Raw genomic sequence first — 14,933 nt, forward strand, 5'->3', positions numbered from 1 at the left:
GGTGAAAATGTTACTGACTACGGGCTTAACGACCTGTTTTAAAAAATGACATTACAAATTTAAATCATTGCACCCAAATCTCAAAATTTGTACGGCAATACTTCACTTTACATACATTTAAATATGTGTTAATGATGATATAGTCAAGGGACTAAAAGAACAAGTCACAATAAAATAAATGCAATGTTATTTAAACTTAAGTAAACTTTAGACTGCTTTATTTCATCGTAAAGAGTTTAAAAAAAATGCATATCCAACATATTCTCTTGCAAATATCCGTGGGCTAGGCCAACGACAACACTCATCAGCCAATAGCCCAGCCCACCCAGCCGGCACGGCCCACGAACGAAACGTCCGCTCATCCACACACCCCGGCTCGAACCCTAAACCCTAACTCGCCAACCCCCTCCATATAAACGCCGCCTCCACTGAATTCCCCTCATCGCCGTCAAGCTCTAGGTTTAGAACATCTCGCCACCATCCTCCGGCCGCCAAGCCAGATCTGACGACTAGGTGCATCTTTCTTTCGTTTTGTTCTTCGTTTTTATCTCGATTGGTTAGTCCTCAAAAGGTGTGATGGCAGTGACGACTCTGTAATATTCAAGCTCAACAGACCAAATCACAGGTCTCTCTCCGTACGTGAGATTGATCTGTATGCCGATTATCCCGCTGAACCGAGCCATCTGATTTCGCCTTTCGTTCTCTGGTTTATTTGCAATTTTTCTTCGAATTTTTTCGTTTGGCGATCTCCTTTTCTTTTCATCTGTTGGAGAGGTTGTTGCGATGAGGATATTAAGCTCCCTCTTCTGAAAGAATTGAGGACTCTCGCTGGCAGAATCGAACCAATAACCTTGTTGCCACCACTGAGTAACTGTAGATACCTCTCCAATTTTATTTCTTGTTTTGCTGTCTTTTTTGTGCCTTTTCCCGTCCCTGGATTTGATTTTGGATAGTGAAGATCCACTGATGCATAATCCAACACTTGATCCGAGGCCGGCTTTTGCCGTGCGAATGATGCGTGAACTTTGCATCTGAATCCATCTCTTAATAGTTTTATTTTTTTTCTATGTCGTTGCATTGTTTTTAGTTGTTTATCTTTGTAGTATCAGATGATGAAACCACGAAACAATCTTAGGACACCTTCTGACACAGTGCTATTACCCTGCCCTGTGAGTGAGAAGGCAATTCTTATCTGATGGTACTGCAATTTATCTCTTCCACGTCGCCTCTTGTCTTCTGATTCTGTTTTTCGGTGTTGACATGTTTTAACCAGGAATCTTAGCAGTGGTTCTGTAGGCAGGTCCTTCATCTATGGTTTTGTATACGACGTGATAGTAAGCCAATGATGATTAGCTATACATCTGGAATTACCGTCAGATTTACTCGTGACGAAAATTGTCTGGCTTGCTGAGGCTTATACGTTTACTTGGATATTCATTCTGTTTTATATCTCCTGTATCTGTCATGTCAGTTGTGTCTGCTAGAGGTAGTTTGTTATTAGTCCCAGTGAGGATCTCAAGACCTACCGATAGGAAGTGCCGTTTGACACTGTAAACAGCAGCTGCTTCTTTCTGCTGCAGGTGTCCAACCTTAGACCATAACCTTTGTGGTTTGGTTAATGCTGGAGCTCCCATCTGCAGTTTTTTGATTCAGCTGTGGTGCGTGATTTAAATCGGGTCTCTGAGGGATTATACAGAACTGTTTTGATTTATCTAACCCTTTACTGTAATAGAATGAAACTTGGGCTTGATGCCACGTCTCCGGTAGCCAAGAGCATTGACCGGAGATGCTATGATCAGGCCAAAACAAAGTTGTTTCGACATTTCACATGTTGATAGGAACCTGGGGACTGCTTCTCTATTTGTCCACAGAGCCGGTTTCTGTGATTACATTTACTGATTTAACTTCTACATTCTGTTTAAAGTTGATTTTCTATAGGTTTACATTGTATGTGGCGATGATGATAAAGCTAAGGCTTGTTTCTCAACATTCGCAGTAGCCGCCTAAGAGCTTTCGCCCTGCCAGGCTTGAGAGCTAATGCTGCTAATTCCTTCCTTGGATGTCTGAGCCATACTTATTCCATTATTACCTTTTTTCATTGTCAAGGTCAAGTAGTGCCCTGTTATGTGTTTAGTTTTTCTTTGCTAATGTAGTTTGCAAATGATGATAGAATCAAGGCTTGTTTCTCTACATTCGCAGTTGCCGCCTAAGAGCTTTCGCCCTGCCAGGCTTGAGAGCTAGTGCTGCTAAATCCTTCCTTGGATGTCTGATGCAATGCAATGGCAATGTTGTGCAATGTTTTGTGTTTGCTGATGATGTTCTATTTGTAACTTTTTCTTAAGACTGAGTTTGTCACCAGAAAATTTTGTATGCCCTATGATGATAGACCAAAGGCTTGTTTCTGAACATTCGCAGTAGCCGCCTAAGAGCTTTCGCCTTGCCAGGCTTGCGAGCTAATGCTGCTAATTCCTTCCTTGGATGTCTGAGGGCATGCTGCATTTTCTTTGGATTATGAAAAACATTTTTTTGCGCTAATCATGTTTCAGGCCTTATGTACAAGTGTTTAGGGCAGATCAGTGGATTGGCAACTGGGAGCTAAGGGGTGGTACTTATGCTACGGATCCTGATTTCATCAGCCTTTTTAACTAAGTTGTCAAATGATATGCTTTGTAGTCTTGTAAATGTTGGCTGTATTATTTAGCTGTTGTAATTGTATCGGTGGCTGTTGTCGCATTCGTAATAAATTGTATTTAATTCGTTCGGCATTTTTGGTACTTTTTTGATTGTGATGAAAAAAAATCCTTTCCTAGTTACTGACGGGTAATGCTGTGTTTGATTACACTAATTCACCAATGAAGCCGTGTTTGAGTACACACATTTATTTGTTTTTGTTTTTTGGCAATTCGTCAGGTTGCCTTATCATTGTTCAACGGGTTAGCGGAATGCTATTGCGGCTCCTTTGTCCTTGTTGATTTTTTGGTAATTCGTCAGGTTGCTTGTCCGTTGCTCAACGGGTTAGCGGAATGCAATCTAGTTTTAAGCTAGCAGAATCAATTTTTATCTATTAAACAGTTTAAAAGTTCAAGAATGAGGAGATAGTCTCGCCCGATGCATTTCTCTCACAACATGACATTCAATTTTTATCTATTAAACACCTGTTAAAGTTTAACACCTGTCACATCGGATGTTTGGATGCTAATTAGGAGTAGTAAACATAAGCTAATTACAAAACTAATTGCACAGATGGAGTATAATTCGCGAGACGAATCTATTAAGCCTAATTAGTCCATGATTTGACAATGTGGTGCTACAGTAACCATTTGCTAATGATGGATTAATTAGGCTTAATAGATTCGTCTCGCGAATTAGCACAAGGTTCTGCAATTAGTTTTATAATTAGCTCATGTTTAGTCCTCCTAATTAGCATCCGAACATCCGATGTGACACTGTTAAAGTTTAGCACCTCGTATCCAAACAGCCCCTTACTAGCTTAGCTCATACCGTTGGAGCAGCTTTTAGCCGCACCGCGCCGGTCACGTCTCCCTTTCGCGATTTCCATTCTAAGCGCGAGCGCATTGCAAGGTCCAAGAGCGAGTCAAGCGGCTTTTGTGGTGATCTGGTGGACGTGGGTGACCCCTATGTCCCCTCGACTACTCCGTTTGGAGTTCTCACCGTCCGGCGTACGTCCATCAAATCCGTCGAAAGTGACGCCCCTCCCACGCGCGACCCCGCATCCATCGGGGACGACGCGGTGGACATCGCCATCCGATCCTCCGGCCCGGCTGACACCAGATCGCGCGGAAAGCCGGAGCTGAAAGCACGACCCGCACCGCCCTTCCTCTTCTGCCCGATCGGCAGGGGCGTGCACTGATGCACGAACCCAAGCTGACCAAAAGGAAGGTGCATGCATGCACGCAGCATAATCGGCAGGAAGACGAGGATATCTCTCGGATGAATCTTTATTTTCGCCACTCCGTATGGGCGATGGCGTTCTACCGCGGGCACGGCGTCCCGTGTGCGTGCCGACCGTGATCGAGCGAACTGTCCTTGTTCACCCCGATCGACGCCGAGGTCAAACTTATCGGCCGCGCTTTAGTGCTTACCACTAACTTGATGCCCGTGATCATGGCCGTGCGGCGTGCCGGGCATATCATCGTGTCGCGGCTACTTGATTACGACCTTCGAACACGCCATTGGTTACCACCGCTGTTACAATTGTTTTTTTTAATCTCTGTTTAGGACTGATGATACGTGCTACTGCTAACGAGTAGCGCGCAAGTATGGAATGACACAGAACTCGTAGGAGATGTGTTGGCAAGGATGAGATTACGGGTGTAAAAGTGGGCCTATCTCTCTCTGTAAGTTAGTTGTGTGAGACTTTGTATTTGCCTCACATTTCTTTATTCTTCTTAGGCTCCTATAATGCATTACAAGGATAATAGAATATTGAATGAATCAATTCTAAGCAGAAGAGTTGCGCTCGACGTGATAAAAAGCTACGTGAGCCGATAAGTCAAAAAAAAACATTTTCAACTTTTAAGAGAAAAGAACCGACAACACACCGAGATTCAAGAACATAGCAACTGACCCAACGAGTCAACATCATTGACCACTTTCATTAAAAAGGCAACAATGATCATATTTTTTAACCATTGGATCTAAATCCAACTATCTAGATTATTTAGTCGTTGTTTCATATTTACGAAAATCATGGTAACAATTATTGACTATTTGAGGAGATAGGATACAAAATATAGCCAAACAAGAACCTAGTTAGACACAATGGCTTCCATCCTCAAAATAAGAAACCTTATCAACTAGACTCACTGCCCTAACTAACTAGAAGAAGAGGTCACCGCAGGGTGGCTAAACATCAACGGGGAAATTTTCTAGGGATGGCCCATTTTCATATAAACTCCTTTAAAAAATATATTTAAGCCATACCGGAAGAAGATATTTCTAGATCCTTTAAACTATATATACTCCTCTCTCCCCACCCCGCCTCCTTCCTCTTGCTCTTCATTTTTTTAGTCGACTCCACACAACCACAAGTACAACAAGCACATTGTAACCTACCCGATGACCGTCTCCCACACCCTACCGTCGTTGGTGAGACCAGGCTAGCACTCCTCCTTTTCCCTGTACCCACCTCCTTCCTCCTCTTTGCTGGCATATAGCTCCTTCCTCTTCAACTTCAATGACACTCTGATTGGCTATCAGCCTCATGCCTCCGGCGGCTCCCACCGTCAAATCCATGGTCGTGGCGGTTTCCATCGCCAAGTCTATGCCACTGGTAGTTTCCATCGACAGATCTGTGGTAACTAGCAGTTCCTGCTGCCGAATACGGCGTCGCCGCCGACTCTTGATCCCTCCTATCGCCAGATCCGTGGTCATCGATCACTCCTGGCAATAAATCCATGGTAATCAATACCTCCGACCATCAGATCCACAATCATCGGTCGCTCCTGCAAACAAATATGTGGTAATCGATCGTTCGTCCCACCAGATCCATAGTCATCGGTTGCTTTTGCTGCCAGATTTGCTATTATTAGTCGCTCCTGTCGCCAAATTCATGATAATCGATTGCTCTTCCACCAGATCCGTGGTCATTGGTGGCTCCTACCGCAAGATCGGGCATCACCAGCTAAACTCATGGACATCAATCGCTCACAATACTTCATCGACCGCCGTCGAGGCGCCGAGATATGAGTGGCTAGCCTCCCCTGCGTCCTCTAAATCCGTCCATCTTAGGTAAATCCTCACACAACCCTAATCTCAATTTCTTTATAAACTTTGCTTGTTGGGAGATATGTAATATCTTAGTCACCCAAGATATAAAAAAATCTTCAAAAATTAGTCAAGTTTTCGTATTCTCTTCTCCCTAGCTGGCTAGTTCTCGTCCCCTCTATATGCTTAGTTTCTATAGTAATAACTACTATGGCATTTTCTATTATACGGGGGGTAATATTTACTTCTATATTTGCAAACCATAAAACAATACAAAACACCAAAGTCTACCGAGCGAGATCGACCACCCTCCTGCCTAGCAAACTTAATCTCGGAGGTGGCACTAGCTGATTGAAACTTCATCCATTTGCCGGCAACGGAGCACTCATGTAGACTTTCCGCTCTAGAAATGGCAATGGCTGCCTGTCCTATTTCTACAGTGACGTCGCCACAAAATGGTGGGCGCGTGACAGTAAACTACACTCTGTACCATGCGCGCGCTCACGGGCACGATAGATGCCTAGACGCTTTCAGTGTCACCGCCAAATTCTACATGGACGAACGTAGCCGAGCCACCTTGCACAACCTCGCCATCGAAATCTTGTGCGACTTTGGCAAAGCACATGTCGACACGAACCAACGGACAGCAGCTACTGGATTCTTCAGGTCACGGGCTCACGGGATTCGGAGCCGGCGAGTGGGAGAGCTCTCGGGTCTCGGCAACTAGCGCCAGCACGCACACCAAAACAAAAACAAGAAGCTGCCCCCAACGGATAAACGACCAGGCTTTCACTTTTATGCAATTCCAGTGCGGTCACGGAGGAGATAAGCCTGAAAGCTACCTTTGTGAGAGATTTTCAATTCAGTATTTACGCCGGCCGGCGCAAAGCACAGGGAGCATGCACTGATGCACGGTGCGGCAAAGCGGACGCCAAAAGCAGCAGCAGCAGCACCGGTCGAAGCTGATCGCCTCTGAATGGGCCGGTGGCGCGCCATCTCGTGCACTGATTTTTTTCCCCTCTCACCCCGTCCATTACCAGGGCAGCGCATGAGCGCTATAAATAAGCCACGGGGCATCCACTCCTCGGCAACAAAGCACAAGCTGATTTCTTGAAGCTTTCGAGCTCGAGCCAGCAACACAAGTACACAACACAAGAGGTGACGGAATAGAGCAAGCGATGGGGAGAAGCTGTGAGCAATGGCGAGAGCGGGAGCTGGTGCTTGCTCTTGCCCTCCTCGTGCTCGCGTTCGCTCTCGTGCAGTGCGCGGGTGTTGTCGACGGAGAGGAGGGTGAGGGTGGCCGTCCGGCGGAGGCAGAGCCCGCGACGGAGCAGACGGGGCCGCCGCTGCCTCCCGGGTGGACGGGCGACTCTGGGTCCGCGCATGGGTCAACCCCTGGCGGCGGTTCTTGGGAGTATGGCTGGGGTTGGGCTGCCGGGCCTGACGGGAAGGGTGGCGGGTTCGGGTTTGGTTATGGAGGCAGCGGAGGCGAAGGCGGCGGTGGAGGTGGTGGTGGCGGAGGAGGAGGTGGTGGTGGTGTAGGAAGTGGGAAGGCGTTTGGTTTCGGCATTGGTGGGTATAAAGGCCACCATGGCGGCTTTGGAGGTGGTGGCGGCGGCGGGGGCCGTTCTGGCAGCTACGGTGGTGGCTTCGGTGGTGGCAGCGGGGGTGGCGATGCTGGTGGCTTCGGTGGAGGTGATGGTGGTGGGCAGCATGGAGAAGGTGGCAACGGCGGTGGAGGATATGGTGGCGACGCTGGTGGTTTTGGCGGTGGCGGCGCTGGTGGATACGGCAGCTCTGGTGCCGGTGCAGGAGACGGTGGTGAGCCGCATCACGGCCAACCTGGCAGCGGCGATGGAGATGGGGCTGGATACAAGGGACTCTACGGCGGCGGAGCCTGGAGCAAGCGCGGCCACTTCCGCGGCGGAAGGTCAGCGCACAAGGACGGTGGCGACAACAACTGAAGCTGCCCGTCGTTGTCTGCAACCGTATGCTGAATTGCTGATAACTGGCAATGGCAGAAATATGTCTGGTCCAGAAATCACGGAAATATGTAGCTATGCGCGATGTAGTATAGTGCCTCTATGGTGTTATCAACCGTGCTTCTCGTCACAACGCATAAGCTTCCTTATGCAGAGTGTTGAATACTAGGTGTAAGGAGCTTCAGCTAGTGCAGCAGAGGCTGCAGAGCTATATGATGCTCCTGGGGGCTATGCAACAGATGCTTGGCTGATGCAAGTGCAAATCCCTCCTGTCCCTGATGTACAATAAACCATCAGAGAAGGTATTGCCAATTTGCTACAGAGAAAAATAGTTCCCCCCTACTGGCACATCATATATCTGTATTATGATTATTCATCAAACGTCACTAGAACCGATGAACTGATGGAAAATAACTGGACCCCTGAAGCAGGGTGCTTAGGTTCCAAAATAAAATGTAAGCTTAGTTCCTGCTAAAAGCAGACAATGCTGAGGGTAATGGACTTATGTCAGTTTACAGTGTACACTGGTTTAAATTCAGGAACTTCAGATTTTGCACATAGACATAGGAGCAAAGCAACTAATATCTAGAATTCTAGATATCCCAATGTTCAAGAAAGCCCAAGGTACTAATTAAGCTTCCATCCAGGATGAAGGTAGCAAGAATAGACAGTATTCCCTTTCTATATCCTAATCCAGGAGACTACCCATAAAGGCATAAACAGACATTCCTGGAAGCTTACAAAGAAACGTCCAGAGGACAACAGCTAGTTTGAATTGATTCTTTATTCAGGGTACTACCTCGTGCAGTACGAGTTAAGAGAATTTATATAAGCAGCTACCATGTTGGATTCTAGGTTCTGACATGCCGTTCATTAGATTAGATAGAAGCTGAACATGGCACTACTGACAAATCATGTATGTTTTTTCAGATCCAGTAGACACTCCACACAAAGCAACAGGTATTGGAATTAAAGTAATGCCTCAAAGAAAGTAATGAACAAAGATAAGCATCATGGATAGGGTGCACAATAGTAATCTTGGATTATTTCGGGTAGTGGGTCAACATGACCCCTTGATTCCTTTTGATTTAATACTAGACATATTAAAATGTAAAGCAATGAGCAAGTGTTATGCGGATGGGCAAGATCAAATAAGGTATTTGTTAACACCGATTGAGGTTATAAAAACAGGAGATCTGCATGAATATACCAGTTATCCCGATACTTTAAGAAATAACTCGCTGCTTGCAAACTAAAGTTACAAGACAAGTAACATGCAGAAAGAGAAACCCTCACCTAAACAAAGAAGGTACATTCAATAGAACGACAACAAATGATTTCCAAGGGACTAAATTTAATACAACCGTCCAGTGCATTCAACAGATCCACAAAAACATGGTTTCATCTTGATGTTACCATCAGAATCATAAACCTTGTCTATCTCATAATTGTAATCATATGATAGCTCTTTAAGGGGAGGAATATCCTCAGAAGCAAAAAGCATGACATGAGGCATACTTATGTTGTCATGGTCATGGAGGACATTCTGTGTGTAAAGGTTGGGGGTGCAACTATGGTTGATGAACCTTGCAAAATTTCCCTGGTTCAGTGCATCAATAGCAAAACCAATTTCATCATCTTCACTAGGGACATTCTGAAGGGAGGGAATAGTCTTGATCTGGGCCTTCCAACGAGGTACATCATGATACTTGTTCCCAATAGCAAATAGGTATTCGTCACTCTTCCTTTTCTGTGCCTCTTCTTCCTCCAATAGCTCTCCTATGTATTCACATACAAAACTTCCATTCGGAATGAAGTCAAGAGTTCTTACTCCCCACCCCATTGAGTTGGTTTTGAAGACCTGGAAGCGGAACTTGATTCCACGCTGGCTAACTCTATTGCGACAAGTAGGAGGGCACTTGCAAGATGGCCCACACTCATAAATAAGAGGCTTTTCTTCTATATTTTCACCAATATCATCGTAAGGGAACTCCCCTCCATTTTTCACTGTGCATGCACATTTTTGAGAGACTGAACATCCACCAACACAATCACAACCTGATGGAGGATCTGGCCTAAAGTTTAGGGGATACTGTATTTGCGAAATGTAGCGAAATGTCATCAGGTGCTCATTTGATATAGAGTTAATAGCAGAAATAGGGACCTTCTCAAGACCTCCGGATATGTCTACAGTGAAAGTGCCATCAAATGATTCCGGCTTTTTAGTTTTCAGAACTTGTATGTCAATTTGTTGCTGCTCTGCCATTCTTCTTAGATGAAACGTATTAACATACTGATCTCCCGTTGTTTTTTCTCTATGGAATTTCTCAACCAAGTACAAACCACCATATACGTAAGTAGTAAGCGGTTTGGGTCCACAGTCATTACCTAGCTCAGTTACAAATGCATGAATAACACGGACAGGCGTATCAGTTTCCATACTCTCCATGAGTGCCACGTCAGTGCCTCCTAACTTCTGATCATACGTGGCAGCCACTGATCCAACATGTAACAGGAAATCCAAACTATCAGAGGCAGAAGGTTGTGCATACGACACAACACTAACAGCTAGACATGTCCCATCCTTCTTTTTGATGTGATCAACTGACAACGATTGTGCACGGTGTATGCCAACAATGGAAAGTTCCATGATAGAATTGAACACGTCACCAATACGAACCCCTGGAATGCTTCCATCGTACCTCATGTCATCATGATCAGCACCGAATTTCTCCCGGAAAATATTGAAAGCTGCAATATCAGGTCTCACACCATGCCCTCTTCCACTCCACTTGACCTCTTCCTCCTCCAGGAGCTTCTTGTAAATTATCCGAAACTCCCGCAACTTAGTCAACATATTTTCTCGCACCAAGGAAGTCCTGTGATCATCCTCATGAACTTTCCTCTTCTTCGGTGCTGAGCCAGTTCCTTTCTGAACTTTTGAATGATGTCCACCAGTAGCTGAACCTTTGATACGAGAGCGATTGCATGCCATGACAGGAGCACTCTTGCTCGATCCATCTCCGACCATGGACACTGGCCCTTCAATTTCTCCTGATCTATTCCCTGATAATAAATCTCGTGCCCATTTGGGTTTGTACCCAGTCTGGAACCTCCATTGGGCCACTGCCTTGCGCCCCTTCCGTAAACCCGGTATGGTACCATCACCATTCATGAGAAACTGCAAACTGCAATCTTCCCCCACGGAATCGCGCTGCTCGGCAGTGCCATTGCATTTTAAACCAGGCAGGTCGCCAGGGTTGGCCCCATGTGGCTCTGCCATTACTCCGTTGTTATCAAGACCCTCATGAATTTTGCAATTTTTGGGCAGCGAATCCCCCTCTTTGGCAGCTGAGTCGCCCTCTTTGGCAACTAAATCGCCGTCTACACTCTCAAAGCCGCAATCCCCTCCGACCCCGCCTCCTCCTCCTCCTCTGGAAACCTCGTTATCCCCGTCGATTGCGGGGCTCTCCAATTCCCCATCCACGCTGCCTCCATGGCTCAGCGAGTCGGAGAGCCCGCCACCCGCCGCCGTATCGCAGCTCATCTGGAGCGTCTCCAAGCCGGAGCGATTCCCATCGAAGACAACGCCAGGGCTTATCTGAAAGCGCCCGGGCGCGAGCGCCTTGTGCCTCCGGCGGCCGCTCGACGTAGGCGACACCCGCGCGCCCCCACCCTCCATCCCTGATCCCACCATCCCAGTGATTCCTCACGCCGTCAGACCAAACAAGCGGCCGGCGATACCTGCAAGCGCTAATCGTCAGACAAGACCTAAGTAGAGGGGGGCAAATGGGGAGAGAGCCGTTCGGCGGGCGGTGCAGGTAGCGGCGGGCATACCTAGCGGGGGTGCGGTGCGGGGAGGCCACGGAATTTCGAGGTTTCGGAACTCGCGGCTAGCGGAGCGGCAGTGGCAGAGGGCGACTGCGCCGCCGTCTCGTACTTTGGTCGGCGAAGAAGATCCCCATCCTATTAACCGGGGGAGTGAACAAATCCATCCGCAAGATCGCAGATGGACGGTGATGGTGTGAGGCAGTGGGCCTTACGAGCATTTTGACTGGGCCTGACGAGCAGGACCCCGATTGAACATTTTCTTTTATGATGATGAAACGTTTTTGGTCGAGTGCCAGAAAGGCCCTTTTCATATTGGGCCTATACTAATCGTGGTCTAGTCCATTTGCCAGTAACCAACGTTGCTGGTAGTTGTTTGTTGGCCCACGAAGAAGAAAATAATATAATATTTTGGCAGCTTCTTAACGTGAAAATCCAGAAGCTCAAACAAACAGTAACAAACAAACAATAACAAACAAACAGCAAACTTCTCGTACAGCTTTCGGAAAGGTGGAAGCGCAGAAAAACTGAATGTATACGGAAAGTTGGAAAACTCAGTTTTGTGAGTTTTTTAGTTTTTTAAGTTCAGAAAGCTAAACACATATTTTAAAAGTTAGTGTTAGTTTTCAGAATAAAAAAAGCAGCGACAACTTTTCAGAAAAGCTCAAAAGCTGCAGATATGTCAAGTATATATATCTCCGTTTCAAAAGCTGCAGTTTGTGAGTTGGTTGTTTTGGCTTTTCAAGATGCATGATATGTTCAGGTACATAGCAAAATCTATTTAGAAAAGTCAAAACGACCGACAATTTGAAACGGATGGAGTACTTTTAATCACATACGCATTAGATTGTTTCATCCTCGCGTCGCTCGAGCCGGGCGACTCAAATGGCTCCTCCGTCCGCTCGCCTTGACCCCCACCTCCCACTCTCCCCGCCTTCGCTGCCACTGGAGTTGCCTGCCAGAAGCCCGGTGAGCAGCGAGGAGGGCGGTGACGGGACCATCTTGCTCCCCCATCCTTTTTCCTCTCTCCCAACAACTTCCTCCCTCCCCCTCTCTCGTTTAAGGTCATAACCATGGCTGGCAGCTGGAGAGCGGCTAGATCCGCGTAGAGGACGACCGGATCCGCATGTTGGGTGACCGGATCTGCAAGCTGTGGGCAGTCCCAACCTGGTTTGGGTGGTGGGAGATGCCTGCTTCACAGTGGACAACGGAGCCATGGCAGTGGTTGCGGCGGCGGCCGCGGTGGCAGCGTCACCTCGTAGTGCGCCAGCAGTCGCTGTCAGCTCCACGCCTGTGGCGGGGTCCATGATAGGCCCAGTACGTCCTTTGCGTGGTGGTGTTGGTAGCCGCGTGGCGGGTTGCGGCGGTGAGCAGCTGATGGCCACGACGGGTAGCTCCTCTGCTGCACTTCGCAGTGCGGCGGCGGTAACGGTGGCACCCGCTCCTGCGGCGTGGTCCTGGACCGGGCCTTGTTCCGTCCTTTTCATCCAGCGGCAACACGTCTTGGCAGCGGCAGGCATGAAAGCCTGTGTGGAGGTGCGTTGTCGACATCGTGGTGATGTCGCCGGCGGTGGCTTGCTCGATTGCACGCCAACGGTGCCGTGGTGGCATGGCTGGCTATAGCAAGCGGGGGCGTGCTAGAGACGCCACAATGGTGTGGTTGGTGGCGCAGCCACGCTGGGCCACGTCACTGCTTCGTGAGGGTTTGGTCATGACTTCGGTCGCTCGGCGTTGCCGTCTAGCACATGACGTGACGATGCTTGCCGTCTGGTCAACTCAAACTTCATCAGTTTCATCACAAATTCATATATATATATATATTAATTCATTCATTCCACCATAAAATTCATATAGAGATATATACATTTCATCAAATAATATAATATACATCTATTTTGTAGCACTATAAATCAAGGTAATCGTGCCACATCGTGCCTGGTTAAGAATTGTGTCATGCCTGGGCCGGCACTATGGGTCAGCATGGTGGTCCAAGCACTACACTATGATAGTGCCGTGCCGGAACATACACTATTACCATAGGGCCAGGCCATGTTAGTGCCGTGTTTTTAGGGCCGTGTTTCGGGCCGCCCGTTGGGCCTGGCCTATTTGGCCATATACACTTGCGCTGCGTGTGGTGATGTTTGGTGGCAGTAGGGACGCCTACGTACGTCATTTGCATCCGGCGATAGGGGACGAAATCTCCTATGGCATGGTGAGGGCGGCTGCGGCGTGGCTGTGCACCTGGATTATGGATCGGGGTTCTTGGTGAAAGCTTTCCCTGTTTTATAGGCCGATGATGGAGACGCCTTCGGGTGCTGTTGTCACACCCTCAAATTTTTGGATTTCAGGATGTGATTAGAAAGAATAATTTTCTCATAATTTTAAAAAAATTTCTAACATTTATTTTGTTGACAGGTGTGGCAGAACCGCCCAAATTAACTTGGTTAAAGTACACTTAAGTCGCTTAACACGCGATCATGTACCTTAATCAAGTCAATTCGGTCGTCCGTCGGATTCTTTCCAATGAAACCACGCTACAAGATCGCGAAACGGACTCACCCGAGAGTGAGCGGTTGCAGAGATTACAATAGTCCATTCTTTTAACAAGTGTATAAGTTTATTACAACAAAAGAGTTCGAAATTCAACACAAGTTTTGCAAAGTGTTCAGCAGCGGAAATAAACAACGGTAACTAAGCGTCGACGCCCGTCACCGTGATGAAGCCGGTCACGACATCAATAACCTCCATCCTCGCCATCCGAGGAGGGAGCCCACTCGACCGTCCATCCCGAAGGGAGCTGGGAGGGCCAAGCGGTACCTTCTTCCACAACAAAACCTAAAAGGATGAGCCACAACAAGGCTGAGCGACTACGATCAACAAGACTTAACCGACGGGTGGTTCTAATCCACCAACACCTAGACATGCAGGCTGTTTGGCCAGAGGGGTTGTTTTTGCTAAAAGCGACTAGTGGTGGATCCTTACTTTCAATATTTTAGCCATGAGTTCTAGTTCATTAACCATTCTACATTTGCAACTCATACTTAACAAGCATGGTTATACAAATAATTAATAGAAAATATCAACATTAACATCATCAACATGTCCTCTTCTTACTCAGTGTAGCATAGTGATCAAGTAATCTAAAACTGTGAGAGGCAGACAAATCGATTCGAATTTCTTAACCATGCATGGTGAACCTAATCTCACGACATCCGTGCACCACGAAAGGTCGCTTCACTTGTCGGCCGTCCCCATCAATTTCCAGGCGCGTGTTAGGTCCAAACCGCCTTTGGCATGCAATGCTCCACAGTCCCGGTCTCTACCGTACTGTGACCGCACTTGCACCCACATGATGCACCATGGGAACTACATTCCAAGGATAGCAGGGGGATAAGC

At 47.3% G+C, this 14,933-nt stretch overlaps 2 protein-coding genes across 2 annotated transcripts; one reads left to right on the forward strand and one right to left on the reverse strand.

Moving 5' to 3' along the window:
• The first annotated feature begins 6,699 nt into the window (after positions 1-6,699).
• On the forward strand, positions 6,700-8,057 carry LOC101768305 (putative glycine-rich cell wall structural protein 1). The gene has a single exon (XM_004953241.4). The coding sequence runs from the start codon at positions 6,906-6,908 to the stop codon at positions 7,689-7,691; it is 786 nt and encodes a 261-aa protein (XP_004953298.1). The 5' UTR covers positions 6,700-6,905; the 3' UTR covers positions 7,692-8,057.
• An 825-nt stretch (positions 8,058-8,882) lies between these two features.
• Positions 8,883-11,673, reverse strand: LOC101768709 (histone-lysine N-methyltransferase, H3 lysine-9 specific SUVH5). Its single transcript, XM_004953242.2, has 2 exons — positions 11,547-11,673; positions 8,883-11,453 (listed from the first exon to the last, which is right to left on the reverse strand). The coding sequence occupies exon 2, from the start codon at positions 11,404-11,406 to the stop codon at positions 9,064-9,066; it is 2,343 nt and encodes a 780-aa protein (XP_004953299.1). The 5' UTR covers positions 11,407-11,453; positions 11,547-11,673; the 3' UTR covers positions 8,883-9,063.
• Between the last annotated feature and the right edge of the window lie 3,260 nt (positions 11,674-14,933).

This window comes from Setaria italica, chromosome I (genome assembly GCF_000263155.2).
Source record: "Setaria italica strain Yugu1 chromosome I, Setaria_italica_v2.0, whole genome shotgun sequence".
Taxonomy (NCBI): domain Eukaryota; kingdom Viridiplantae; phylum Streptophyta; class Magnoliopsida; order Poales; family Poaceae; genus Setaria; species Setaria italica.

Excerpts from the sequence above, each read along its gene's own strand:
- LOC101768709 (XM_004953242.2), bottom strand. The coding sequence starts at position 11,406 with ATGGTGGGATCAGGGATGGAGGGTGGGGGCGCGCGGGTGTCGCCTACG.
- LOC101768305 (XM_004953241.4), top strand. The coding sequence starts at position 6,906 with ATGGGGAGAAGCTGTGAGCAATGGCGAGAGCGGGAGCTGGTGCTTGCT.